Consider the following 27,371-nt stretch of genomic DNA (forward strand, 5'->3'; position numbering starts at 1 on the left):
AGCACAGGTAACAGCCAATCACGTTTATTCTACCACAGGTCCTGCCTGATGTCAAATGTCAGTTTGAGCCTGGAGAGAGTAGGGTGGACCTGGTGTGTGTTCATGTGGTTGTGGACTTTATTCCCTGTGTACTTGCCTGTTGCGTTGCATGAGGAACTAGCATAAAAAGCTGGCTAAGTTGTGTGTCCCAAGTGGGAAACACTGGTCGTTGTTGTGAGGATAATTGCGTCATCACGAGGCAAAGGGAGCGTCCACTGTCAAGCCTTAAAGCAACGTGTCTGTGTGACGGCTGGGTTATTATACATTGAAATTATGGCACTAAATTTTGACTTACTTAGCCAAACTTGCGAGATGCTAAGATAGTACTTTTCGGTAATGTGACGAAAAAAATCCCCTGCTGCCACAAAATACATTTTCATAACAAACCAGCATTATAGAGGAGAACGTTTGACAGTTGTTAGTCCTGTGTATTACAACTTTTTAGATCCATGAATGTTTTATATTTGTATGTTTTATACTCTCTTAGATGCTAGAAAAGTGAGTTCTACGTGATATCATCCAAGTCTAAAGGCCACTTGTGAATGGTTAACTGAAGCTGGTTGAAGCATCTTTATCTGCTTCAAGTAATTTTAATTGTAATTTCATCATCTGCCATCCTCACTTTTGAAATCAGTCTGGTGTATTTATGCGAACGAGGTCGGAAATTGGGGGTGTTGGTGGGTGGGTGGATGGAGGCGGGGGGTTCCATGTTTTTCCAATATGGAGGAAAACAATGGAGAGAGAGATACTGAGCAGAGACCATCTGTGAAGGTCGTTGCAAAGTGGAAAGCACCGGCTAACATAATAAACAAAATTATCGTTTGTCATTTTTCCTAAAATAGGGAGACTTCATGTCAGCGGCCCCGCTTCCTGTTATCTGACACGTGTTTTCTCCTGAACCTCTTTTGTCTTCATGCTCTGTATCGGACACATCAATTAGAATATGCCGAGCTTTGATGTAACAAGTACAAACAATTACTTTTATCGGGGGTTTGGATAAAAGTAAAAATCTGTATCTTCTCAGCTGTTGTCCAAGGAATTTCTCCGCTCATGTAATCTGGAAAGAGGAGACTTGACAGTTTTTATATATCCTGCCATGTCAGCTGTAATTCAACCAGATTAGTCCTGTTGTCTCTGCAGGATACAGCGCTGGTGTCCATATCTGTCCTGTTTTGTTATAATCTGACATGGACAGGTTTTTGTGAGGGTTTAATAGGAAAAGGCTCGTCGACACTCATCTCTTTGTCTGCAAGTGAAAGACCTTACACATCTCACTTTACTCCCCCGAAACCAGCCCGACAAAAGCAACACGCTTCTTCATTTCTCAGCTTCCCACCTCTCCTTTCTGTCCGCAGCGTCTCGCTTTCACCCGGCGTCTCGCCTCGTTTGTCTCCGTCCTTCGCCTCCCCGACTCCTACACATGCCGGTAACGTGTTTTGCCAAGAGCCCAAGAGCCGGGGATGATATCACTTGATACTTTTATTATCTGAAACTCAAGAGAGGGGGAGTCTGGTGCCAACGTTCGTCAGCGGTGCTTACTTTTGATTTTGAGCGGAGTATCAGGTTGAGCTCCGAGTTCCCACAACAGCTATGGCTGTGCCCCCAGGGGCGTTTGGATAAAGCGGCCAGCGAGGTCTCAGCTTGCAGGGGGTTTGTGGGTTTTTGTGTGTGTGTGTGTGCTATAGTGGGAAACTCAGCTGGGAGCAGCAGGTCAGAGCCACAGGGAAGTTAGGATTAAACTGCACTCATCCCAAACACAAAACACAGTGAGAACAATGGTTTGAGCCCCTCCAGAGAAGAGGGCCAAATACCTACCATCCACCCAGCTCAGCAGAGTCGGGCCTGGAAAACAGAAACATGGGAATTTGAAGTGGAAGGAGTTTTCTCCTGCGACCCCCTACCTTTTACGGACCCCGGGGGCTGTTTCCAGGCCTAAGGTGGGGCTGGAAATGGTTAAGCATAATGGAGACAGTGTTATGCCTGAGGGCCCCCAAACTCTACAGCTCTCTAACAGTGGGAAACAGAGCAGAGGTGCTGAGGCTCCTCGGGGCCCCCCCCCAGTCCATCAGCAGTCAGAGGAAATAGGTGTGAAGTATGTTGCCCATAATTGATATTTCACCCTGGTGAATATTATCTGATGAATATGTGAAGTACATGAAAATCACATTAGTCTGACCAAGACCTATGTTTTATTGCTTTGTAGTTTGTTATTACAGATGTAAATTAGTCTCAGTGAGGTATATAACATAATACAGATGCAACAATTAGTCAAACAATCAATTAGCAAGTTAATCAGCAACTATTTTGACAACCAATAAATTGACTGGTAGCTATAACACAGGGGAAACATCTATAGTGGCAGATCAAGCCACTCAAACACAAAAGGGGGATAGACCAAGACATACTAACATTTAAACAAACTACTGCAACCACAAAACACACCAGTATAAGGCCATGTAATATTAACTAAGGACAAATTATTAAACATCCATATCAAACAGTGGTCAAAAAACTAAAAGTCTAAATATGGAAAGAATGTCCCTCCCCATGATTACGAGGAACATGGAGCAGTCCAATCAGCCTTCTAAGCCTGTCTGCTGCAGCTGGACCTCCGTTAGATGGCCAGCCAGACGCCTCCAGCAGCGACCTCCAGGAACTGGTAACTCAAAGAAAACCTGATTAAATAATATAAAAAATATAAATAAATTGATGAAGTATATTGTATGAAACCAAAATCTACAGTATGTGTCCAGTTATTTATCTGTGACGTGTGTTTGCATTTTAAGTGTGTGCAAAAAGAAACTTAAACTAAGCAAAGTAAACAGATTAAAGAAAGGTTACCACCATGTTGCCGAGGTTCAGTGTGGGGCTGTTGGTGCCGCCATCACATCGAGAATCTGCTGTGTTCTGTTTTGAACTGTTGGTTGGACAAAAGGAAACATTTGGAAACAAGACACCTTGTGGTCAAATATGTTACAATGGACATTTTCAGTGTCTTTTGATAGACCAAGCTATTATTCCATTAGTCAATAATGATTTTTTTTTTTTGCTGCAGCCCTACAACGTACTGACACTAGTTCAAACATCTCAGTCCCTGAAGTGTCTTTGTGATGTGTTTTATAAGCAGTCCATACTCACATTGTTGAATCCTAGAAGCCTGAGTGAGTCTTTCCATATCATATACTGTATCACTTTTAACAATGTCCAGATACTAGTCTGGACCAGAGGGATCCTCTCTGCACAGTTTCATTGTGATTGACCTTCTGGCTGATGCTGATAGAGGCTTGAGATACACAGTCTCTCACAGTGAACATTATATCAAGATGACCTTATCATTGTGTGCTAATTCTGCTTCAAGCAGATGCTGTCCTGAACACGTTCCTACTGATTAGTTCAAGAACAATCAGACTCCCAAGAAACAACTTGACAGAAGATTGAAAACAAATTCACATAATCTTTGTCGCACTGTGGCTACGTCCTTATGCCTTAACATCCATTGAGTCACGCTGCAAACATGGCAAAAATATGTTAGTCCCTATTTTTGGGGCTTTTGTGTTGAAAAAACAACAACACTGTTTTGGTTAAATATGTCTTTATAAAAGGAAAGATATTTGACTCAAATTACCCTGAGTTCAGTGCTTGTACAGTCATGCAACAGCAACTTTTTCTGTTTTGGTTCCAACACTACAAACAGAAGTGATTGTAGCTCTGCTGTTGTTATCCCTCTGTTGTGATAGATGTTATCTCTGTTTTGTGCTTCTTTAATCCTCAGCTCCTTGAGCACCAGCTGATATCTAACTCCTTGCAGACGCCATACACATGGAGTCAGACCGGTGACAAATGAAACTCTTTTGTGACAAGCAGCATGGAGCGATCTTTTCGCAAGATGCCTATCCAGTGACCCCACCCTCCCTCCCTCCCTCCCTCCACCACCCGGTCTGCGGCTGATCAGTCGGCCACCCACTTTGAGGCCCGGCTGTGATGTGTCAGATGGTCTTTGTTTTCCGTCACCTTCTTTACCCTCGTGGCGTGGGCTCGCCGTGCGACTGGTGTTATGGTCAATACGAGAAGATGAGGGCCTGACCTCGGCCGTCCTCCACAGAAGCACAGCTGAAGAATTCCCATGTCCCTCCTACTGGAGCGACTCCTACTTCACTGCTCAAACCAGACTGACAAACAGCCACTCAGATTGTGTGAACAGATGTTTCCGGGGGGGGGACAGTTGACCACTCACACTGAGATCAAATGGAGGTGTGCATGTTTTGTGCACTCAGGTCCATGTGTGCACTGCTATGCTGTGTTTTTATTATGTATTTGGACAAAAAAAGGCTCTTGGGATAGGTGAAATAGTTTTCTTTCCTCCACCCCTCATACTTCTCAACAGTTCCTCGGACTTCTGCTCTCAGTCGGAGCTGTTATAAGTCCTCTGTGACTTTGTGGCCGACATGTTAGCTCCACACCTCTCGCAGGTGTACTCCCTGCTGACCACGAGCTGTGGAATCTGGTCAACACTCCGGTCTCTGCAGCAATATTCCCTTTCCCCCCTGCTCTCTTTCCCACGCTCCCGTCCTGCTTCCCCCCCGAAGCTCAGTGTTGGGATTTCCTCACCCTCAACACATCCGTGTGTTTATGCTCCAGCGGTACTCCCCAGAAAGTTCATAAATTAGCAAATACACTGCTGAGATAACACTCCCTTTACAAAGATACGGCGAAATAAAACCACTGTTCACAAAAGCATAATGGATAAAAATGATGTGGCGTGACCTCGCCGGGGAAATTGATCTGTCTCTGGACCTCAGCTGTCGTATTAAATGAATGGATCGGTGTCAAATATATGAATTACAGCTTTAGGTTGTCAGTGAAGATATTACTTGCACTTGTATTTACACCCTCAGCATTGATGTTAATAATGAGGTGGTACAGGGTTCAACTCAGATCTTTTTGGCTCGGACCAAAATGTGTCTGTAGCAAGGACTAAAATAAGATTAATGTTTTATTCATGCAAAGGATTTTTGAGGATTTCTACCTCTTTTGTTAAATAAGAAAAAGTTTTTTATGGAAAAATATCTCTTAAGTAAGTTTCACTTTGGTTTTTGTTCTGAAACTGTATCGGTGTGAGCCCAACCCTGCTCTTGTGAGTTAGAAAATATATAGTTCTCGGTCGACCCGGCCCCTTCCCCTGTGTGAACATGTTAAACATATGTCTCCATGTGCCTGTTGATGGGACTTACACCCATCAAGCTGTGGCGTGATGGTTGGAAGGCCAGATGTGGTGTAAGTGGCCAGATGGTCGTAGCTGCTCCCACTGTGGCATTCTTAACCGAGCTCAGACTTCTCTGATTGCACGAAGAAGCAAATGTACGACGGTGAACTCCCCAGCATCCATTTGTCACTTCAGATCTGCTTTTAGACTGCATTGAGACAGTCCTTCTTTGGGGGTGTAGAGAAATGCCTGACATATTTGAAAGATATAATGAGAAGGGTATACTGTTAACATCCATATGCTACCATCAGGTATCAGATTCTCCACTTGTCTAGACTTTTGTTTTTGCATCTGTTAGTTTTTCTGTGCATCTGACTTCACCACACAGTGAGCGGCCATTACTTTTTTTCCTCAAGTGGAAACTCCATGAGCTCTCGTCTGAGCCAAACACACAATCTGTCCGTCCGCTGCTTCCACCGATTTCCAAGTCTCTCCTCCGCTGCCATCTCTTTTCCACAGAGGCTTTTAGAAAGTGAAGTGTAGCCTCTTCAGCGTGGCTGGGCGGTGGAGTGACGCAACACATGCAGGCCCACTTCCGATTGAAAACACGTGGCGATAAAAACCTCATTGAGATATCTGAGGCACGTCTGGGAGTCATGTGTCGACATGAGCCAAACATATTTTATGTAAGGCTGCCTATCTTGCAGATATACTCAAGTTGAGGAGTTGTAGGTCCCCTGACTAACTTTCCACAGTGTCATGTGTCCAATGACATTTCTTTGTGGCTAGTTTGGAACAGGACATTTCAGCCTTTCATCCTCCTTATGATAGCAATCTTGCTAAATGTTGTCACGAGCCTAATGGAAAACAGATGAGGGGATGTGATAGTGATGTGTAGAAAATGGAAAATATGTTAAACCACCTGCAGAACCAAACATTCACAGACTTTAAATTTAAATCAACATCCATTCTGTTTGCCTGGTGAATGTAAATCCGATATCCGATCCCTTTTTATTCTCAGTTTTGGTCTCCACCAACTCATAAAGTGAAGACTTGTGGTATGTTTGGCAAAAACATGCTCCATTTTATTTACCAGCTTGTTGCTAACTTTGTTGTCTTGCTCTTTGATGGCTGAACTGGGGGGATGAGGGCGGTGAAACTGAACCAAAACAACAAAGTTGAGGGTAATAAAACCCGAAAGGCTGAAAGATGTTGAAATGCTCTGTAGAGTGAGAAACTGTGGAGCTTGTGGGTTTCTCTCTATAAGTAAAACCTTTGACCTGATGCAAATATATTGATCTGTGTAGCTTTGAATGTAGCTGAATAGGCAACAAGGATATTTGAAAACTGCGTCTTCAGGACTGAATCGGTGTTGTTTGATTAGAATTGATTGACAGTCAAGGAGCTGCAACAACTTGTCGATTAATCAATGGAGAAGAAATTGATTGTGATGTGATGGAAGAGATCTCTCAGAGTAAAGCCTCTTTTTCCACTGGTCAAAACACCCCATAACATCTGCTCACATCTGGCTTTTGTCTGCAATGGGAATGTACACAATCAGCATTCACTCCCGGGTCAAGTAACTCTGCAGTAGAAACGGGTTTTATGGAACATGACACCCGAGTGAGAGTGCCTTTGTTTTTTTTCGGTGCATTTTTGATGTCAAACATGTGGCACAGGGGGAAAAAGTACAGAAAGGCAAACCCCTCTACTGACAATGGGAAAAGGACTCAATCGTTTTCTTTTTTTGCGAGTTTGTGCGCATTTAAAAAAAATCTGCATATACTTGCAAATTTGGGTGTAAAAGAGTTATGAGGCTGACCTTCGCTAGATTGGATTTCTTTTGCCCCGCCTGTTATCTGACTCTTATCAGCTGTGACCCTGCTTCGCTTCACACTCATCCACTTTCCTCAGATCTACAAGATACTATTGATCAGAGTCTGACAGGGAAAGATGAATCACCAGCAGGCTACGACCAGACTCTAGCTATAGCTCTGTCGAATCCGTATGAAGAATGATTCAGGCCGGCATGTGTCTGGTGCGTACATGTGTGCGTATGTGCTGAGAGGATTAGGACTGCGGAGGATCTTTTCTCTCCCCTGTCCTCTCTGATCCTCTGGTCTTTGATGTGAGGGGTCTGCACTGTGTCGGAGCTGCCAGGAGAAATCTCCAGCCGCATCTTTAGTCCCGCAGCACCGCGAGGCTTTCCACCAGGCTGAAGAATGATGTGAAGTCAGTCTCTGTCTGACGTGTTTCTGTATCTCAGGGTCGCAAAAACACGAGCTACCGTAAGGCTACGCATCAGCTCTGCAACGGATACGACCGGCGGAGTTTTAGAGCCTCTAAAACAGAAGTTAGGAAACGCTGCTGACCCTTTTAGTCTGGACAGACAGAAACAGGGATGTTCGGGAACTATGGGCTCAGGCTAACCCTTCGAAAAACAAACATGCAGAGAATGAATGCCATGGAAATTCCTTTACTATCAGTGTGCAGTGGTGTGATGTGCACACGGCTCAGATCATAAACTTAAAGTCTCATTGACTGGTGTGTTTTAGAAATATAGTTTTCACTTTCACCTTTCCCTAAACCGTCCAATCACAGCTTAGCGCCCTTAACCAGTCACAGCAGGTGTGTGTAGCTTTGGATTTCTCCACATGGTGAAGTGGTGTGCATGTGGCTTTGGTGATACTGAGACTCTGCATTGGGGAGTTTTTGGAGGGTGGTGTCATTTCAGCCTCCCATAAACCAAAAACCACAAGAGCAGAAGGGTAAGGAATGTGTGTGTTTGTCTGCTGCCATTATAAGCGTGACGATTCCATCTTGCTCCAAATTTGTGTGTCTTGCTCCAAATTGTGTGTCGTGGGCTTTAGGCGAGAAGCGGCTTATGTCTGAAATCAAGGAGCTATTCTTTCAAAGATGACGTTTCGAGTTGTAAATCCTCCACCGTGACCTTTGTAAACATCCGCAGCGGAGAGGAAAGTATGACAGCCATAACAACAGTATTCCAAAGAGGGCAGGGTTTAGGGAACAGCCAGTCGTCTTTAAACTTGTCTATTAACTGCTTCCCACCAATTCACAGCAACAGGGAGAGGATGAGTCACCGGGGGTTTATTAGAAATGGGTCAAATGAGATGTTTTAGTAGGTCTGGGAATGATTCATCTGTGCTGAAAGGATCTATTTTTGAGCTGTCATGGTCTAACTTCCATTCAAACTGATAAGGACGGCCTCTTCCTCGGGCCTTCCACGCTGCGCTCAACTGCCTGGCTGACCTATTGGCTTGTCTTCCTGTTTCACTCGACTTTTTTTTTCCCCCTCCGTCTTCATATGGAAGTCATTTGTGAGCGAACACAAGTCAGACAAATACTGTAGCTGACTTCAGTGTTGGCTCAAAGCGCCCTGTGCTGCTGCAAGCAATCCTGGGACACTTCTCCCATCAGCCAGAGGTTATCCATTAGTCAGACAGTGAAGTGACTGCTCCATCAGTCAGTTAACTAGACATCCAGACAGTTATCTAATGTGCCGTTCACATGTTTGTTGAGATTTATGTAGCAATGGCAGCAACCACACAAGCTTTGTGCTGAAATGGAGTAAAATCTTCACACACAATTGCTTTTCAGGGTCACTTTAGGAATATTTTAAACAAAGGTTGAGGCTTAAACTGCGCATTAGTTGAAGATTTTAATACATTTTCAGTTAACGCACAATATTTCCAAAACAATTGCACTCTTTCTCTGTTCATTGGCCAGAAGTGTTTTTTCACAACAAAAAGACATATTACTAGTAGTTCTTTAACATAAAGGACATATATGTATTCTACAATAACCTTTGAAATAAACTAAACTAAATATTGGGCCAAGTTTGACTCCATCTACACGTCACTTCATGCATCTTGTGCTGAGCAGATGTGTATCTGATCTACAAACAGCTGATTGTAAATGCATCATGAAGCTTTCAGCCTCAGAATCCAATGCAATAAAATTTAAGACGTATTCTATCCAGATGTTGAAAAACATGAAAATGCATCTGTCTTTTCAAGAGGCATACGTGAGCTTCATTCCTTCCATAATATACTGTAACTGTGTCGGTCTGTGGAAATAGCCACACATTGTCTGTTTCTCTAAACACGTCCTCGGTCCGTCTCCTCTGTCCTCAGTTACTCTGAAATTTCCAATTGTTCTTCGTCTCCTTAAAGCAACAAGGGGAAAAAAACTGCTCCATCAGTTTTTCTACACATACGATCGAATACAAGGCGCACTGAGCTGCTGTAGCGTTTATCTGATCCCTGATCAGCCCAGCCACTGAGCTGAGCTGTGTGGGTGAGAGAGCATTGAACTGTAAGAGCCTGTTTATGCTCCGTCAGAACTTGTCCATGAGATGTGCTGTCGGACCATGTCGGAAATCTGAGGTTTTATACCTGATCCAAAAAGCTACAGATGTCATAGATAAAACATAAATGTGGATAATTGTGTAAATGGACAGACAGTCTTTCTAGGAAAACACAGTTGTTCACACGAGAAGTGCCACAAATACTTGTGTGAGACAAATGGAAAAACAGAGCTAGAAAAAAAAAGTATAGACCTTGGCTTCACTTTCACCTCTGTACTACTGGCCTGGAACTGCGTGAAGTACGTAACAATGTCATATCTTCTGTTTTGGAGATTTATAGAAATGTTCCATTACTGTGTTGCAAGTTGCCCATGAAAAATAAAGTTGGATTCAGTTTCGTCATCTGGCCGACAGAGATGCATTTATGTGGATACACACGTGTGTACAAGTGTAAACTGTTAGTCTGAGTCTTAAACTCGTCCACTTCCAAGAATGCCAGGAGTTAATCCAACAATATATCAACGCAACTGTACTTATTCACAGAAGTATACTGTATAGTGTCTGCTTGAGGTTTTTGAACAGCAGTGAAAATGCAGTTGTCATGGAGGCTGATAGTCAGATGTTGGCGTTGGCTGATTGAAAGAGTGCAGAGAGCAACGAAAACACGACGAGAAGGTGTGAGAAACTGAGACGGAGAGAGAGAGAAGGAGAGAAACCCTCTGGAGCTCCAGCGCTTGTTATCTTAACCCAGATTCAGCACTGAAATATGGCCACCATGTGGACCCTCTGAAGAAGTGTGGCTCCAGTGTGGGCCCGGCCAATCAGAGGAGAGTGCGGCGCTCCAGGAGGAGGGGCGCGGGGAGGGTCTGTGAGTCACAGTCTGAAAGAGGCATTAGAGAGAGTGTGAGCGGTGGAGGAGAGTCAGGGCAGAGGAGCCACATCTCCAGGAGAACTGGACTTTACCCACAGGCCAATGGAGACAGGTTGGACAACTGTCTTATTTTTCTTAATTGTCTTGCATTCATTTCCCATTTAACCCAGCGATGGTACTCTTCCTCATATGAACTGTCAGCTGGGCTCCTAGCTGATGCAATGGGATATACAAATTGTGTTTTAGGTGTTAATCAAAACCTCTTAGTAGCGTTCTCCAGGATGCTGAGCAGATGTGCAGAAGTGTTCGGGAAAGGCTGGCTCCTTTGCAGTGGAAAGTCTGACGATGACTATGAACTCCTTTTGTTATTGACCATTACTTCTGAAGTCTGCAATTTCCCTGAAGTAATGAGAAGATTTTTTTTACTCTAACCTTTAACACAAAAAAGATGCAGTTTGCTTTTGTTGTAGGTGATTGATTCACGTGGCTGTTGTCACCGACCTGGTTGTTGTAGAAGCACCTTTTTCTCTCACGTGGTTCATCTTGACTCCAGAGCTGATATTAGAAAAGGAAGTGTTCCCGGACTAGTATTTAAGGTCCTCCGTGACCAATCAGCTCCCACATTCCCTTTCAGTAGCTGCGGGGGCTTCTCATTCAAACGGATCCTCACAGATTATGAGCGCCGCAGTTGTTTTTAAATTTGCTCTGCTGTTTGCTGGGTCACTGAGGCAAAGGGGGTGAGGGCTGGAGATGCAGGGCCTCCAGAAGGCAGCTGGAAATGTCAGAGTCTGTCATTGAGTCATATTAACCACAATGAGGCAGCTGAACTGCAGATGCTTCATAGCAGGTTGCATTAGTTGCTTTCTCTTGATGTCCTGTCAGTATGGTCGACTTTCCATAAACCCCTTTCATGGTGAAACATGACTACTCGTGGCGTATCCATAGACATGTAGATTGTTTCCTCTCAGCGGCAGCGTAGAAAGGCGCTTCCTGCTGTTCTGTTGCTGTGATAAGAGAAAGGCTGAGTTGACACTTGAACAGGATTTTTTTAGCTTAAGCTTTTCAGCCACAATAGCAACATGGCTACAGGGGTGGTTGTGTTGTGTCAGTCAATTTGGCCTCTGTGGTTCAGAACTAAATATCTTGATGATGATTTGATGGGTTCCTATATTCGGGTTTCCCAGAGGATTCTCTTTAGAGACTTTATAGACTCTTACTGATCTGTGATTTCCTGACTTTATCTGCAGATCACTGGCCTTTTTTTGTTTTGACAACATTTGGATTGTCCTGAAATTCAGCACAGACATTCATGGTGCCCAGAGGACACATCATCATCAGCTTGGTCATCCTATGACCTTTCTTTGTGTGGTACCAGTGGCTCAGTTTTTAATTGATCTGAGTTTTTTCCCCCTGTTAAAAGGGTTTTTTGGTAGTTTTTCCTTACTCCTGTTAAGGGACAGAGGATGTCACACCTTGTTATGAGACAAATTGTGATTTGTGAATATGGGCTATACAAATCAATTTGATTGATGATTGGTCATCAGCAGCTTGGTGATCCTCTGACTTTTCTTTCCATTCAACTAGTATGTCAGTATTTTATTCATCATGTTAAAAAGCTCTGCATCTTCTAGAAGGAATGGGGCAAGATTCAGTCCAGACAAATTCATTGTGCCTAGAGGATAGATCATCATCAGCTTGGTGTTCTCTGACTTTCTCCATGTGTCACCAGGGTGTCAATTATTTTTTATTTATCCTGTTAAATATCTCAACATCTCCTCGAAGCGATGGGACACAAAATTTGGTAAAGACATTCATGGTACCCAGAGGATGAAGCCCAGTCACTTTGACTTTTTTTTTTGACTTTTCTTCCTGTGCCACACTCTCCACATCTTTTGTTCTTGCACTGTCGACAGGTCAAACTCTTTGGGGAGCTTGTGAAAGAAGCCAGGGAGTCGTGTAAGTGTGTGCACCCATGGGTATTAGTACTGAGGGGGTACTCTGAGGGCTGTAAACTCTTATGTGTATGTAAACTGAAACCCAAATAATCCTCGGTTTCCCTCCCTGGTTACTCAGGGAGGGTCATCATAAATCCATCTAGAGCTCCACATGACTGCCATGCCTCACTCTATCTTGGGAAACTCCTGTTCATGATAATGGCTCAAATCTGGGAACAGTGAGTAGACGTCTGGACACATGTTGTGACACATACCAGGCACATTAATAGAAGCAGGCTTGTCCAGAAATGTTTCAGATCTATTAACCCACATTCAAGTCGGACCCCCTCATAGGTGCTATGCAATCAACAGGCACGTGATGCTAACACACTGCTGCAAGGTCAAAGGTTAAGTGTCCAGGTCTTCAAAGCTGCGTATCTCCCCATGTGGTTCGAGTTGTGTGAGCTGCTACAATATTCCTGTCAGTGAGGAATTAGTCTTTGCCGCGTGCCAGCAAATGTTTGACCTTTTAAAACTTTGGACTGCCCGCGCTTCGTGCCTGAACAGCCGTTTGTCTTAAACCCTAACGTCAAACATCAGTCTTGTCAAAGGACCTCTGGGACTCACCCCCCGAAACGTCAACAGCCTTTGTGTGAGGGGGTTTGAAGGAGTGTTTCCAGAGAGTTCAGTTAGCGAATGCGTGTCTGCATCTGTTCCTGCATCTGTTCATGGTGAGGCAATGAGAACGCTTGTGATTCATAAAATTAATTTTGGTCCAAATCCACAGAGGCGGCTGTCCGTGCCTGTTCTGATGTCATCTGTTTTACACAGTCCAAACATACTCTACACACACACACACATACACAAAGACAAACACACACACCACCCTTGAGACCACAGGGTCATTTTCTCCTCTGGAAAAGAAGAAGGGGAAGAAACTGAACTGTTGTTGATATCTCGACAGGATGACAAAGATCAAAGTTTGTGTAATGCTCTTACTCACTCAGTGAGTCTTTCTTGCTGGGATGTGACCGCAGAGGGATGACCGTGGCTCCCCGCCCCTCTCGCACCGGGGGCCGAGTGATGGGAACCTCGCTGCGCAGGCGGCACACGTGTCAACAGCGGCCCCCGGCTCCCTCTGCTGCCCTGCCAAACACTGGTCAGAGAATGACTTACAGACACCCAGGAGACAGCAGGGAAACCAGAGCAGAAAAAAAGGGGCTCAAAGAAAAGAAACAACTGTCAGCTTTGGCCCAGAGCTGTATTTATAACATGAGCACAAAGGCCTGTATGCATCTGGAAATCTTCTCTGGAAAACCTGTTCCTGAACTGGAGTAGTGTGGATGCCAGACGCCTGGCATCCACACTACTCCAGTTTTAGAGCCGCTAAAACGGAGAAGTTTGGAAATGCTGCGGACCCTGTTTTAGTTTGAAAACTCACATTTTAGTCTGGACGGGCCGAAACTGAGAGGTTTAGAAACTCTGAGGTAGACACTCAAACGTTTGAGGATTGGGTCTTTTCGGTCATGACGTAGCCTTCACTGATTCGTCAGGCTCCTACCACACTCCCCCCTTCCGTAAATGGAGTGTGTGGACAGAGATCGTTTTAGTTTGAAAATGCCATTTTCAAACAAACGTAGTCATATGGATGTTTCCTTAGAGTATGTTCTGCTCAGGTTTAACTATGTCTCATGTATAAAAGCTCACTTTGTATTTTAACTTTACTCTGTATCAGCCTTTCCTTGTTCATAATCTCACTGTGTTGTCTGTTAATGAAGTGGTTAGTGCTGAGTCACTGTATTGTGCTTTGGACTGTTGCTTAGGGAAAAAACTTACGTTATTCGAAGATATCTGGGAAGTTAGTGTCTTGTCTCTGACATTTCATTGTCAGAGACAAGACACTTTTCCTTCATGAGTTTATCTGGTGCTTCCTCATTGTGGTGTCACTGTGCGGTGCAGTGCAGCGGGGTTGAAGTCACAGAGGTTATCAGTGGTCATGTGACGGCCGGACGGACGTTGTGTTATCAACCGTTGGCTGACCCCGGGTCAGCTGTGTGGGCTGCTTGATGAGAGGCCTCGGGCTTGTTTTTCTCTCTGTCTGCATCCGCTTCTCATTCTGCTGTTTCCACATTTGTTTTAACCCTCCCATCTCTACACACACACACACACACACACACACAGTCATATAAACTTTCTGTTCAATGATTCCTTATTTTTCTAGCTTCTGTCATGAGGATCCACTGGCAGTAGAGAGTAAACTGAATACCCTGATTACAAATCCTTGAACATAAACACACTGGAAACAGAGGAGGCTCTCTCTTCAAACGAACACATCCCCACACAACTCATTAGACCCTCTCTCCCGTCCTCCCCCCTCTGCTCCTCCTCCACACTTTCCTCCCTCTCCACACTTCTGCCTCAGACAACAGTAATCAATAATCCTCTCTGAGCATTATCTGATCAAACGGTTCCATTTTATACATGTAATCAAAGGACTCACCCTGTTCCGTCTCTGTGTTTTATCTCTTAGGTGTGTCTGATGTGACGCCAGCGGGCTGGCTCGGGGAACTGAACTTCAGTACAATGTAGACACCAAAAAGCAGACGGAGTCAGAGTCTGAGCACCGAGCCGACAGAAGGAGGGAGAGTCCAGGGAGGAGGAACAACAGCTGTGCCGAAGTGACAGCAGCAGAAGATAAGAAGTTAGGGAAGCAGAGAGGAAAAAGCGGGAAGCAGCAGACTGTGAATCATTGACGTGAACTTTTCGTGTGGAGCAGGGTAACCTACTCCTTCCTGTGAAGCGTACACTCGCTCTTACGTCTCAGCCGGAGAAGAATCACACCTTTCGCTCTCGGTCCTTTGAGGGTGTCCGACCCACAGTTTCACACCTTTTCACCTCTCAGTGAATCTGAACAGAGGGAGACTCCAGCCACCGTCAGTATGTGCCATGTCATTGTCACCTGCCGCTCCATGCTGTGGACTCTGCTGAGTATTGTGGCTGCGTTCGGAGAGCTCATCGCCTTCATGAGTACTGATTGGCTGGTGGGATTTCCCCGCACCCCAGATGCCGTGTTCGGCCCCCATGGGGCCACCACAGCCGGAGAGGCCTACAGGCCCACTTTAGGCATCTACGGCCGCTGTATAAAACTGCCCCACCTGCAGCGTGGGATCCTGTGTGGGCCGTACGCGGTGCACTTTGGGGAGATTGCCAGCGGGTTCTGGCAGGCTACTTCTATCTTCCTGGCTGCAGGGATCCTGCTGCTGTGTGCCGTGGCGTTCATCTCGGTCTTCACCATGTGCTTCCAAAGCATCATGAAGAAGAGCATCTTCAATGTGTGCGGACTGTTGCAAGGGATCGCAGGTGAGATTTACACACGATAACACACATGTTGAAATGGTTTCGGTGCAGATCTAGAGAGGGTTTGCTGCCTGCCAAACACTTGTTGAACTCTCCCTTTGAAGTTTTTGTCATATTAGATTAAAGGTTTCCAGCCTCAGTTGGCTCCTGATATCAAACACATTCAGGTTTGTAAGAGTGAATTTCTGAATTTACCTTTCCAAAAAACTGACTCTTCACATCAACTGTGTAGAGGCGAGAAAAGAGTCAAAGGTTAAACTTACTCTTTCCGCTATTTTTACATAATTACTTCCATTGTTTGCCCTGTTTACAACCCAGTGCAACACTATGAATGCCCCCCAGGAGAGACTGGTAATACAATATGCACCATTATCACCACATTTAAACAGTATTGTGCATTATGGCTGTTTTGTGTGTATTTGTACAGAACACCTATAAACACATTTTATTTCTAACATGACATCACATCTTCACAAACTGATTCTCTTTAATCAGACTTTAGTTAAACAGGTGGATGTGTTTACAACCTGCAGGATTAGTACACACCTCCGAGTCCCACTCAGAACTGTCTCTGATGTTTTCATTGTTCTGTAGATGTTTCCTCCGATGAACATCCGATTTGGGCTCGAAAACTTGTATTTTTAAATGGAATGACGTGTTTAAGGGACGGTTCAACTATTAAGAAAGACAGAATTAAAGAGAAATGTGACTTTTGGTCTAAACTCGTGAGGACCGAGGAGTCCTGAAGCTAACTCAGGTCATGAAACCCTTGTTCCTGTTTGTGTCCGTGGCGTTCCTCAAGGTAAATGAAAAGCTACGCTCTCAGCTGAACACATTCATTACGAGCGCCACAACTTCCACTGACTCAATTGTGTGTTTGGTTGTTGTGGAGCCTTCAGTGAAATTTGAACCAACCGGTCAGGACTCTAAAAGACACAGTGACTTGTCTCTTGTCACTAGTTGCTGCTGCTGCCACCCAAATATTTACCTGCTGCCCAGTCGGTCTGAGCTCTCGTGTCCCTAGATTGAATTAAAACAAAGTGATTGACCACGCATGCGTATCAGAGTTTATGTGTGAAGGGTGTGTATTGCTGTGGTTATGTGCCTTGGGGCCACTTTGACTCACTGTGGTGAATTATGGGAGGGAGGAGGCCATGAGATCAGGCCCGCTCAACCTCCTTCTTTAATTTCTTTCTCAGAGACTGTAGCTCTGGGCTCTCTGGTGATTATGGCTGTCCTCCCCCACAGTTGTTTATTTGGTGCAGGCCCAAACAGAAGAAGGTGGGCGTGTGGTGAGGGAGATGGCGAACTGTTCACCCAGATCCGTGCGGCCCCTCTGACCTGGAACATGGTTCGAATCCGTTCAGCCAGTGAATGATGAATGGCAACAGGGAAACTGTGCGTGTGACGTGTGGGGCTGTGTGACATGACGATTTATTTGATTAGATGACGTAAGAGATTTTGCTGTAACGTTCAGACCAAGGGAACAGACGCTTTAATACTGACTGTATTAGGCAATTGTGGCCGATGTTGCAAATCAACAAGCAGGACTCGAGGGCATTGTTGGATTAATGTGTGGTTTTCACATCAATGTGATGAAGTGCTTTAATTTAATCAGATGGATTAGCCAACACCAGACATTCCTCGTTGCTTATTTCATATGTAAATAGTTTCTTAATGGATTTTCTACACTGTTTGACTAAGAGGCTTTAAAAGGAGAAAGTCCAGTATCGCGTACTGTCGAGCTGAAGGCTTGAACGTCTCCTGCAAACAAGACAACAGCTGTGTTCAGGCGGTTTTCACTGTAGTTTGAATGAATATTCAGAGAATAATCAGTCCAATACCGGATTACTCAGGTTAATATCAGGACTGATATTAAATAGCTGAGGATTTCTCTCAGGAAATTAATTTTCAGAGGTGGTAAGAGCAGCTGTTTTATTTCCCAGAAGCTTTAAAAGCCTGGTAAACCTAATACACTTTTTTTTTTTGAAGTAGTGGGTTTACTTTTTATTTAATTTTTCTACAAGAATATTGCTTAATATTTGCTTTAAACCTTTTTTGACTTACCACAAACATATATTTGGCTTTTCTACATCATATTCTTTATAGTTTTTAGCAACATAATATTCCTTTAGTTGTTTTTTTAAACAGCATTGGCTGATTTATTGGTCGGGCTCAAGCTCTAAATCAGTCATCGCTTTGCCAATAAATTGATAAATGTGGTAATTTTGGCCGAGCTATGAGTTTATATAGCTCCAGTATGTAATGGAGACATGTTTGAAACAGACTGAACATACAGAAAAACAGGGGACTATACTATTTGAAGTGTTGATTTAATAAGATGTACTGTATGTATGGGTTTATTTATGTTGCCACAAGAAGACACATCTTTGGAGGAGTATTCCCTTAAGCGCACAGTTCAACTGTACTTCATATTTTAGGTCCATCACAGAATTCGTTTTGTACAGTATTGACTCTAAATAGCTGTAGCTGTAAAAAAATTCTTAGACGCATGGTATTGTCATCACTTGAAATCCTGCTGTTTACCATCTATATAAAGGCCTGAGAGAACAAGGTAATGAAAGTAGGGAAATGCACTGCTGAGTCTCCTCATTGTGGAGAGGATGAGGAAGAGGAAGAGGAAAGGGGGCGACAGAAGCATCAAACAGCAGAGGAGGTGGGAGGGTTTCCTTCTGGAGTTTGAGGCCGATAACCCGTCAACCACAGAGGCAGATAAGGCCCATCAATACGGCTCGTCAGCCGATGTTCTCTTTGTTGTTCCACCAGCATTAATCATAGCTCCGTTTAGCGCGCACACAACCGTCTTCGACTTGAGCGCCGTCTTTCCACGAGGCCTGTGAATGATATCACTCTCCCTGATATCCACCACCACGCCGACTATTCTCCTAATCATTATTTCCACAGCGACTGCCGACCCTCCGGTAATGAGAAAACTGGAGCCAGACGGCAGATGTTTGGGGAAGTGATTGACCTCAGATGGGAAGAGTGCGACGCCGTTGCCAGAGATGGTCACGTCATTGCACTGGAGTACCTCCAAAACCCCATTAACCTAGTCTTCTCTTACACTGATGTCACTTGTACTCGTTGACGTCCCCTGGGACACACTTTCTGATGGCAGTTTATTGGCGGTCAGGTTGAGCTCAGGTGGTTTTTCAGATTTCAACCGGGGGTATATTCATTCCCGCGTCTTTACGTAATAGAATGGCGAAAACAGACTCTTCTGCTGTGGGTCAGTCGAGTAAACTTTGCGTCCTGCTGGCGCACGTTTAAGGGCCCCTGAAGACTCCTTACACACTCCAGTTAGTGTGTTGGACTACCTGAAAGGGAATTCTCTCTACGTTTACTCGTATTCTCATTCACGTCGAAAAGGATTAGAGACAAGACGGCAAACAAACTCGGCCGTAAAGCTGTCTCCAAATCTGGTGCGTTTGGTGTCGAATGCTTTTATTGCCTGCTGTAAACTTTCCCTCCACCCGTGAGTCACACACCCCATCACAAGTGTAACCGCTGACGGTGACTCTAATCTCCAGGCTGGGAGTGAGGAGGGAAGAAGGGAAACAAAACCTTTACAGGAATTTGAGCAGCGTTACTGTCTTGTGATGACGTTGACTCTTGTGTAACTGAAAAGAGGAAGGCTGAATCACCAGCCCTCACTGATAAACACACAACAGACCTGTTTTGTTTGTGGATACCTGTGTTTACAGTGGAGATGTGACTAGTTTTATAATGGGCGTCAGAGGCAGCTGCAGCAACAGACAGTATTAACAAACTAAGTGTTTTCTGAACATTGGAGCTGTAAACATTTTCAAGTGGTGCCCCAAATTCAAATTATGAACCAGTACGAGTATAATATGTCTCCTTTTAGAAAATCTTTTCCTTAACCTGCAGCATTTACATACATATACTGTATGTTACAGTGTTAAGCATTTTACAACCAATAGATAAGAGTCATCATCAATATATAAGATAACTCAGGGATTTGACTCACGAACATAATATTTTGATCAGAATACTTTAACCCAGTTACCAGTGGCGTAATGTCCAATAAGAAGGCCATCATCACTTTTGCAAAAGCATGAAAAGCAGAAAGGGAAAAACCCCAATGCCTCTCTCTCTCTCTCTCTCTCTCTCTCTCTCTCTCTCTCTCTCTCTCTCTCTCTCTCTCTCTCTCTCTCTCTCTCTCTCTCCTGGATCCCAGAGGTGGGAATGGCTTCTCTTCTTTATTTTCCTGAAAAGGGGAAAGGTGGCCATATTATTTTGGAGCAGAGTGCAGAGCTGTGCTACAAGGGGGAGGCCGGGGGGAGCAGAGGTTGGAACGGGAAGAGGGGATTGGTTCTGAGTTGGTTGGTTGTTTGGTGGCAGGGAGTCAGCTACCAGAAATAGATTAATGGTGAAGAATTGACAGTTTGGAAGTTAACCGAGACAAGAGCCAGTGCAGTGGGAGTAGTGAGGCTGGAAGGGTGGAGTGCAGTGGGATATTAGGTTAGAGGGTCTCGGGTCTCGGGGAACGAGTGTGTGTGTGTGTCTGTGTCTGTGGAAGGAGAGGAGGAGGAGGGTGGGGGTCTTCGGACGGGTGGGGTTGGGAATTAAAACCATACCTTCAATCCATCACTGAAGCCAGTCTGGACGTCAGGGCAATGCAGCAACATGTGGAAAGAATTTATGACCTAGTTTTCATTTCCTTGTTTAATACGATATTGGGTGCTTCAGGAGCAAGAGAATGGGAGGAGAAAGAAAGGAATCAGACAGAGTAGGGGGAGAAAAGAGGAGAGATTAGGTGAGAATGAAAGGAAAGACTTTCACCTCCACGCTTGTTTTCATGAAGCACAGCAGCGAGAGACCTGCTCGGTGGAGGAGAGCGAGTCGGGTGAAAACATTCAGGTCTGAAATTCTCATCTGCTGCCTGATTCATTTATTATCAGTAATTTTATTATTGTAAATGTTTCCTGCTGAGGTTTGATTGGTGGCAGGCTCCTCCAGCTCACTGCTCCTCGACTGTGCAGAGCAGCAGGGTATCTGAAAAATGCATTCAAGTCACTTCCTTAAAAGATAAAAAACCCTTCAATTTAATTTACCTTGAATATTGTTCCTGTCTGTCATGAACAGGAAAGTTAATTATACACTCTGGTTGTGGATAGGAAGCTCACTAATTTATAATCAGTCTACTTTTTTATTTTTTAATTGCTGCAGCATATCTGGGTCCAGGGTCAGACTATGAGTTATCGGGCCCCTGGGCATAGACGAGCAAAACGCTACCTGCGCCTGTTTCCATACATTCTCTGTGGTTTTTAAAAATGTTCCACTCCTTAATTTGTAGAACACGCCAGAATCCTCATGATGTTAAATCACCTGAGGAGGGAAGGTTGTTTTTTTCGATGTGTGGGAGCAGTGTGTGTCAGAAATACTATCAGAGTGTTGAAGTCAAGTCAGCACGGCAGCAGAAGTGGGTCACGGTAACACAGGAAGTGACCCCCCGTCCTTCCCACCGAGACACAGGACGCCGGAGGGTCGGCTAGGGACTGGGGCAGACGGTGAAACCCTTCGGTCGCCTTTTCCTGTTGTTCTCCTCTCGCCGCTGTGCGCTGACCCGACAGGACCGGGTGCCAAGATTCAGGCGTTCAGTCGTCGTGGTCGTCTTCAGTCACATTTCAGGCAGTCGTCAGGAAACTGTGCGTGTGTGTGTGTGTGTGTGTGTGTGTGTGCGTGTGCAACTTCTGTTTTTGGCCTGATGAGATGCTTTGAATGTCAGGATGGCACTGTGGCAGGAAATGTGTTGTGCGGGGGCCTCACAGATCATTTGCTGCTGTCATCATTAACAGACTCCCTCAGAACGTGAAACATGTTTGATTGATTGTGAGGGTTAGGGTTGAGTTATTGAGAGGATGCTGACATTGGTCAATTCTTTTAAGTTTCTGTATCTGAAGCTACTCAAACTACTGGCAAGATTACACTGAACATTGTGTTAGATAGTCCAAGATAGATTCCAATGGTTATTATTAATGCCCCATTGGCTTTTCCTTTAGCACCACCCTCACAACCAGTTTTAGATTTTTAGCTCTATGTGTGAAACCATAACACACTCAAATAGAGCTGCAGCAAAAAAATTGTTTCATTGTTTGAATATAAATTTCTCACATGTCCAAACACAACAAATAGTTACTCTGAAAACACTAGGGGCGCCTTGAGATCCAATGTTGTTCGACCAGGCATGACTTAAACCAAAAATATATATTTTTTATTTAAAAAAATTGAAATGTATTATCAATGTTTGAAATAGTTTTAAATTTCAAGTCTAATGTTGAAGGTTTTGTTTGCAAAGTTGATCTATTGAATGTTTTTTTTAAACCGTTTACATTTGTGTTTGCACACAATAGCCTCTAGGGGGCTGCTGTGTGTAAACTCTTTCAATATGCTACCATCAGTTGACTTCCTCCTCCCTGTTTCCCGTCTCGCAGGCCTGTTTCTGATCCTGGGTCTGATGCTGTATCCCGCTGGCTGGGGTTCAGACAAGGTGCAGCTGTACTGCGGCCAGGACGCGGCTCCGTACCGGGCCGGGCTCTGCTCCATGGGCTGGGCCTTCTACACGGCCATGGGCGGCACGGTGCTCACCTTCATCTGCGCCATCTTCTCTGCGCAGGCCGAGATCGCCACCTCCAGTGACAAGGTGCAGGAGGAGATCGAGGAGGGCAAGAGCCTGATCTGCCTCCTCTGAGGCCTCAGATACTAAAGTCCTGTGGAAGAGAAGAAGAAGAAGAAGAAGAGGAGGAGGAGGAGAGACAGGCCATAACCATCAACACTTGCTCTCCTGCCTTTTCTCATGAGGCCGGCTCCTGAAATGGAGACCCCTGAATTGTTTACCACTAAAACTAAAACTCTCATTTTGTCCATGTGTGTGTTGATGTGGGAGAAATCTACAAGTGCCAAGTTCTTTTTTCTCAAGTGTGTGTCTTTGTCTTTCTGCCACTAGGGGTGCTGTGTATGTTATTGTATTCATGTGTAACCATGTGGACGCCCAGACAGGCTTTGTCCGTCACCACATGCTCTGTAAATACGTGTGATTATATATATTTTGTACATAGTTACGATCACAGAATGATCCGAGCTGGGCTGATGATGTCACTCTTGCCTTAAGGAAAAGAACCACACACTGGTGTTGCCTGCAGACCACGACCAGTCAACCTGGATCTTTTAACTGTTTGAGTATGAACTCGAGGGAACCACTACACAGTCAGAATAAACTACTCGCAGAATAAAAGGCCTTTAGCTCAGAGTGGACTTCCTTAAAGCTCACAGAATGTACTGTTATAGGAATGATTGATTTGTTTGCAGACCCTTGAAATGTATCAGTGAAACTGCACGAGGACGAGCAAGCGAAGCTCTGTGGTGCATTTTGTTTCCCGTGTCGAAAATGAAATGAACGTAATCCTAGCCTAAGCTGAGAGGTGGGACCTGTGAAGGGTCTCCGCCTGCTCCCCCCCTTCAGCGGACATCCTGCGACCTGTGCACAGAGACATGGACTGAGATAAGAGGACACGTAAAATGAAGTATTGCTGTTTCTAGTGATGTCTGGTTTCAGGGAGTCTTTCGAGTCGTGGATAGTGTCCAAACTGTTCTCATTTGTTTCTGCCAAATGAATAAAGAGACCGGGGGGGATGAAGAGAAAAATCAAGTTTGTTTCAGTTTTTTTAAAGAGTGAAAGCTGCACTGCGGGGGAGAGGAGGAGGAGGAGGAGGAGGAGGAGGAGGAGGAGGAGAGGAGGGAGGGATGTATCCAGTTTGGTGCCGAGACCTCGGTTTGGCCTCAGGTGGGGTGGGAGCGTTTTCCATCCAGCGGGTGATCAGTTTTTCCACTGATGCAGAACTGAACTCGCCGTGTGTGTGTGTGTGTGTGTGTGTGTGTGTGTGTGTGTGTGTGTGTGTGTGTGTGTGTGTGTGTGTGTGTGTGTGTGTGTGTGTGTGTGTGTGTGTGTGTGTGTGTGTGTGTGTGTAAAGTAACTGATTACATTGATTACTTGTACTTTGGGTATTTCTGTTTTAACGCCTCTTTATACTTTTACTCTACTACATGGATGGATCGTGAGACACTGGACCCCAGGGCACAGGCATGGAAAATCCCCCCCATTCGTTCTGCCATTGCAGGAGCAAGACCCCCTTGTACTAAAAGAGATTGTTTGTTTGTATCTCTTTGTGGTTGTTTGTATCTCTTTGAGGTTGTTCTGTGTCTCTTTGTGGTTGTTCTGTGTCTCTTTGTGGTTGTCCTGTGTCTCTTTGTGGTTGTTCTGTATCTCTTTGTGGTTGTTTGTATCTCTTTGAGGTTGTTCTGTGTCTCTTTGTGGTTGTTCTGTGTCTCTTTGAGGTTGTTCTGTGTCTCTTTGTGGTTGTTCTGTATCTCTTTGTGGTTGTTTTGTGTCTCTTACAGGGACATTTTGCAGGTGTAGTCCAGGCTCGTTCAGTAACCAGTCCATGATTGTAAAAATTGCACTTTTTACTGCACTACATTAATCTAACAGCTGTAGTAGTTTAAATTAATATGAAGATTAACATATAGAAAAGATGATTAACAACACAATTCAACCAGGGTCCCTTGTTCCATTTCAGTCTAAGAATAAAAAAATATTAAATGTTGTGTAGATTTTACAACTTTGATTATGACACAATTCATTGAAAGAATGAAAAGAACTTTACAGAAAAAGAAATGGTCATTTTTTTAGGCTAACACATTTCAACAAATATATTCAGCAGAACTTGTTTTTTTTCTTCTTTAATCAGTTCACAATCCCTCAGGATTATCTGGTGACCACTGAGGGGCCTGAACCTGGGAACTACTAGACAAATGAACTGTATGAATTACATCAAACTAGTTTCACCATGAGCAGCTACAACTGCAATCATTCTGCAGATTGAGTTCTTCTTTTGATACTTTTAGTACATTTAACTGATAATACCTGTACACTTTTGAGGTTTTGTACATCATTGTATTGATACTTTTTTTTTAAAGTAAAACATTTGACTATTTTCTCCACCATTGCTTAAATCTTCAAAATTACAACCATACACTTTCCACTTCTAGCCTCCGTTTTGCTTTCTACTATGTACTGTATCTGTGTGTGTGTGTGTGTGTGTGTGTGTGTGTGTGTGTGTGTGTGTGTGTGTGTGTGTCTGTGTGTGTCCGTCGACTCCCTCCCCAGATGTTCCACCCTCCCTGTGGACGACAGAGAAATCTCTGGCACAACCCTGTGGCCGCCGTCCTCCACCAGTGCACTCAAACTAAACACAGAGCCTGATGACTTCCAGATTATGACAAATCGTGCAATCCCAAATTCAGGCCTGTTTTCACTGCCAGGGGCTTTTAGTCATGCCTCTCATTTTCCTCTTTTGCAGAAAGCATCAGAGGGGGACGAGAACGCGGGGAGACACAGCCTCCGAGTTTTGCTTCCTTTCAAACCTGGGAGAGGAAAAATACATATATTCAAGCTCAGGAGCCGCCTCCTCACTTTCGGCAGGTCTCAACAGTCTTGACATTCTCTCAACTGTCCGTGCTACTGTCCCAACTGTTTCATTTTTCTAATTGCCTAAGATGAATCAGTCCCCAGCAACGACAATACTGTGAAAGGAAGAGTGGCCTTTCCTCTAACCATAATGTCGGTGGTTCGATTCCTGGTTCCTCCAATTTCCTTGGGCAATATGCTGAGGCCCTAAATTGCGTCACAGTGGAAGAATGTTTAGAAGTTGTGACATTTTCACAGAGAATCAACTCATCACTTTTGATTAGGGAGTGGTTATTGTACAAATTCTAGACATAGACCCTTTTCAAGACAGCCATTTTGACATGAAATAGTAGGTAAACATACTGTAGGTGTTACTAATTCATTAAGGTTGTGCTCTATTTTGATAGAGCCTTATTGAATATGATTTAAATGAATGCTGCTGTGAAAAAGGTGTATTGTTGTTATTCTTGTGCACACGTGTGCCAAAGCAAGTGCAAACACACCGGCCCTCCCCACTTGAGGAGGGAGGAGGCTGCGTGCTTACAAACTCAAAATCCAAAAAACATGATGAATAATAATGAATTTGAATAAATGTAAATGCAGCTCCCACAAGAGATATGATCAAGTTATTTTTGAAAAAATAACAAAATTAAGAAAAACTATGAATTCAAGGTCACTCGTCCAAACTTTATACAATTTGAGAAACAGTTTCGGACCTAAACCCTGATTGAGTACAGATGACTTGCTGAGCTCAATGAGACATTTGCCTCCGTCCAGCCTCATTTCGTTTTCACTGTAGGGACTCACCTCCCAGGGTGTAATGAAATCACCTGCATCAAACGCGTTATATCACCTCAACTGAATTCATCCTGTGACAGCACAGTGTGAGCAGAACAAACACACACACACACACACACACACACACACACACACACACACTGTCCTGAAATGGACGAGAGGCAGAAGAGAAGCCCCCCAAGCCAGTGACAGATTGTTATTCCTCATCCGTGCCCCTTCCTGTTGGCAGTGAACTGAGTCTGCTCCCAGTTTCCTCTCTAGTGAGAGTGTTGCTCTGCTTTATTTCACACTGGGCTGCTTGAGAGCAGAGGCTCTGGCATTGTCTTAGACTGTGTGTGTGTTTTATTTTACAGCTGCTTTAACAGGTCTGTTATTGCCACTGCTCCAATAATGTGAAAAACAGGCAGAATTTACTCTGTTACTCAAAACCATCCTTCCATTATAGACCACTTATCTGGCAAAATGTCGCGGGGGGAGCTGGAGCCAATCCCAGCTGACATTGAGCGAGAGGCGGGGTCGCCAGTGTATCACAGGCCCAACTTACAGAGACAAACACCCATTCACACAATACCAGTCAGGGTCAATTTTGTCTCCAATGAACCTAAACCCAGGTGAGCCACACAGACACGAGGAGCGCGTGCACATTCCACACAGAAAGACGCTGGCTGAACCTGGGAATCAAACCAAGAGGCAGTGAGGCAACAGTGCAAACCACCGCACCACTGTGCCGCCTTACTCCAAAAAACAACAAGCGCATCTGCCAGGGTGGTGCCAGCAGCCACTCCCTCTGTCTAAACTGTATTAAACATAATCCATCAAACAGAAAGGAGAAGTGCTTTGTCGCTGCAGGGAGGTGAAACAAGTGATCAGTTAGTTCTGCAGTTTATTAGGAACCCCTGCATACCTGCTTATTCAAATGGGAATCAGCCAATCAGCCAATCAGGTGGCAGCAGTGCAGTGGTTACAGTCCTGCAGACACAGGTCAGGAGCTTCAGTTTACTGTAAGATCCCCTCAGAATCGGAAAAGTGTCAAAAAAACAAATACGACTGTGGTTTGATTGGTGGAGCCAGACGAGCTGGTTTGAGTCACTTTGAAATTTTGCTGATCTCATGGGATTTTCACGCTCCACTGTGGTACAGCTTTTCTTGTTGTTGTGTAACTTTTAACATGGATTAAAAACAACTCAATTTGTTGCATCACATTGTCAGTGTGCAACAGGAATTGTCCTCACAAGATAACAACATTTGTGAATGTTCTGCATGTACGCAAAGAGATGCACTAAAAACTGGACTAGGTGAGATGATGAATGAAGCAGAAACAGGGATCTTATCAA

At 44.4% G+C, this 27,371-nt stretch overlaps 1 protein-coding gene across 3 annotated transcripts in view; it reads left to right on the forward strand.

Annotated features, from left to right (window-relative positions):
• Positions 1–23,417, forward strand: part of lhfpl2a (LHFPL tetraspan subfamily member 2a) — a 42,141-nt gene extending 18,724 nt beyond the window's left edge. For 2 of the 3 annotated variants that reach the window (XM_035184208.2, XM_035184206.2), the window contains 2 exons: positions 14,905–15,734; positions 22,208–23,417. In XM_035184208.2, coding sequence (XP_035040099.1) covers positions 15,314–15,734; positions 22,208–22,464 — 678 coding nt within the window. In that variant the 5' untranslated portion in view covers positions 14,905–15,313 and the 3' untranslated portion in view covers positions 22,465–23,417. Of the gene's footprint in view, positions 1–10,432; positions 10,553–14,904; positions 15,735–22,207 lie in introns of those variants that run through there. The other variant, XM_035184205.2, reaches the window with a different exon arrangement.
• Positions 23,418–27,371: the final 3,954 nt, after the last annotated feature.

Source organism: Hippoglossus stenolepis, chromosome 18, assembly GCF_022539355.2.
Source record: "Hippoglossus stenolepis isolate QCI-W04-F060 chromosome 18, HSTE1.2, whole genome shotgun sequence".
In the NCBI taxonomy this organism is placed as follows: domain Eukaryota; kingdom Metazoa; phylum Chordata; class Actinopteri; order Pleuronectiformes; family Pleuronectidae; genus Hippoglossus; species Hippoglossus stenolepis.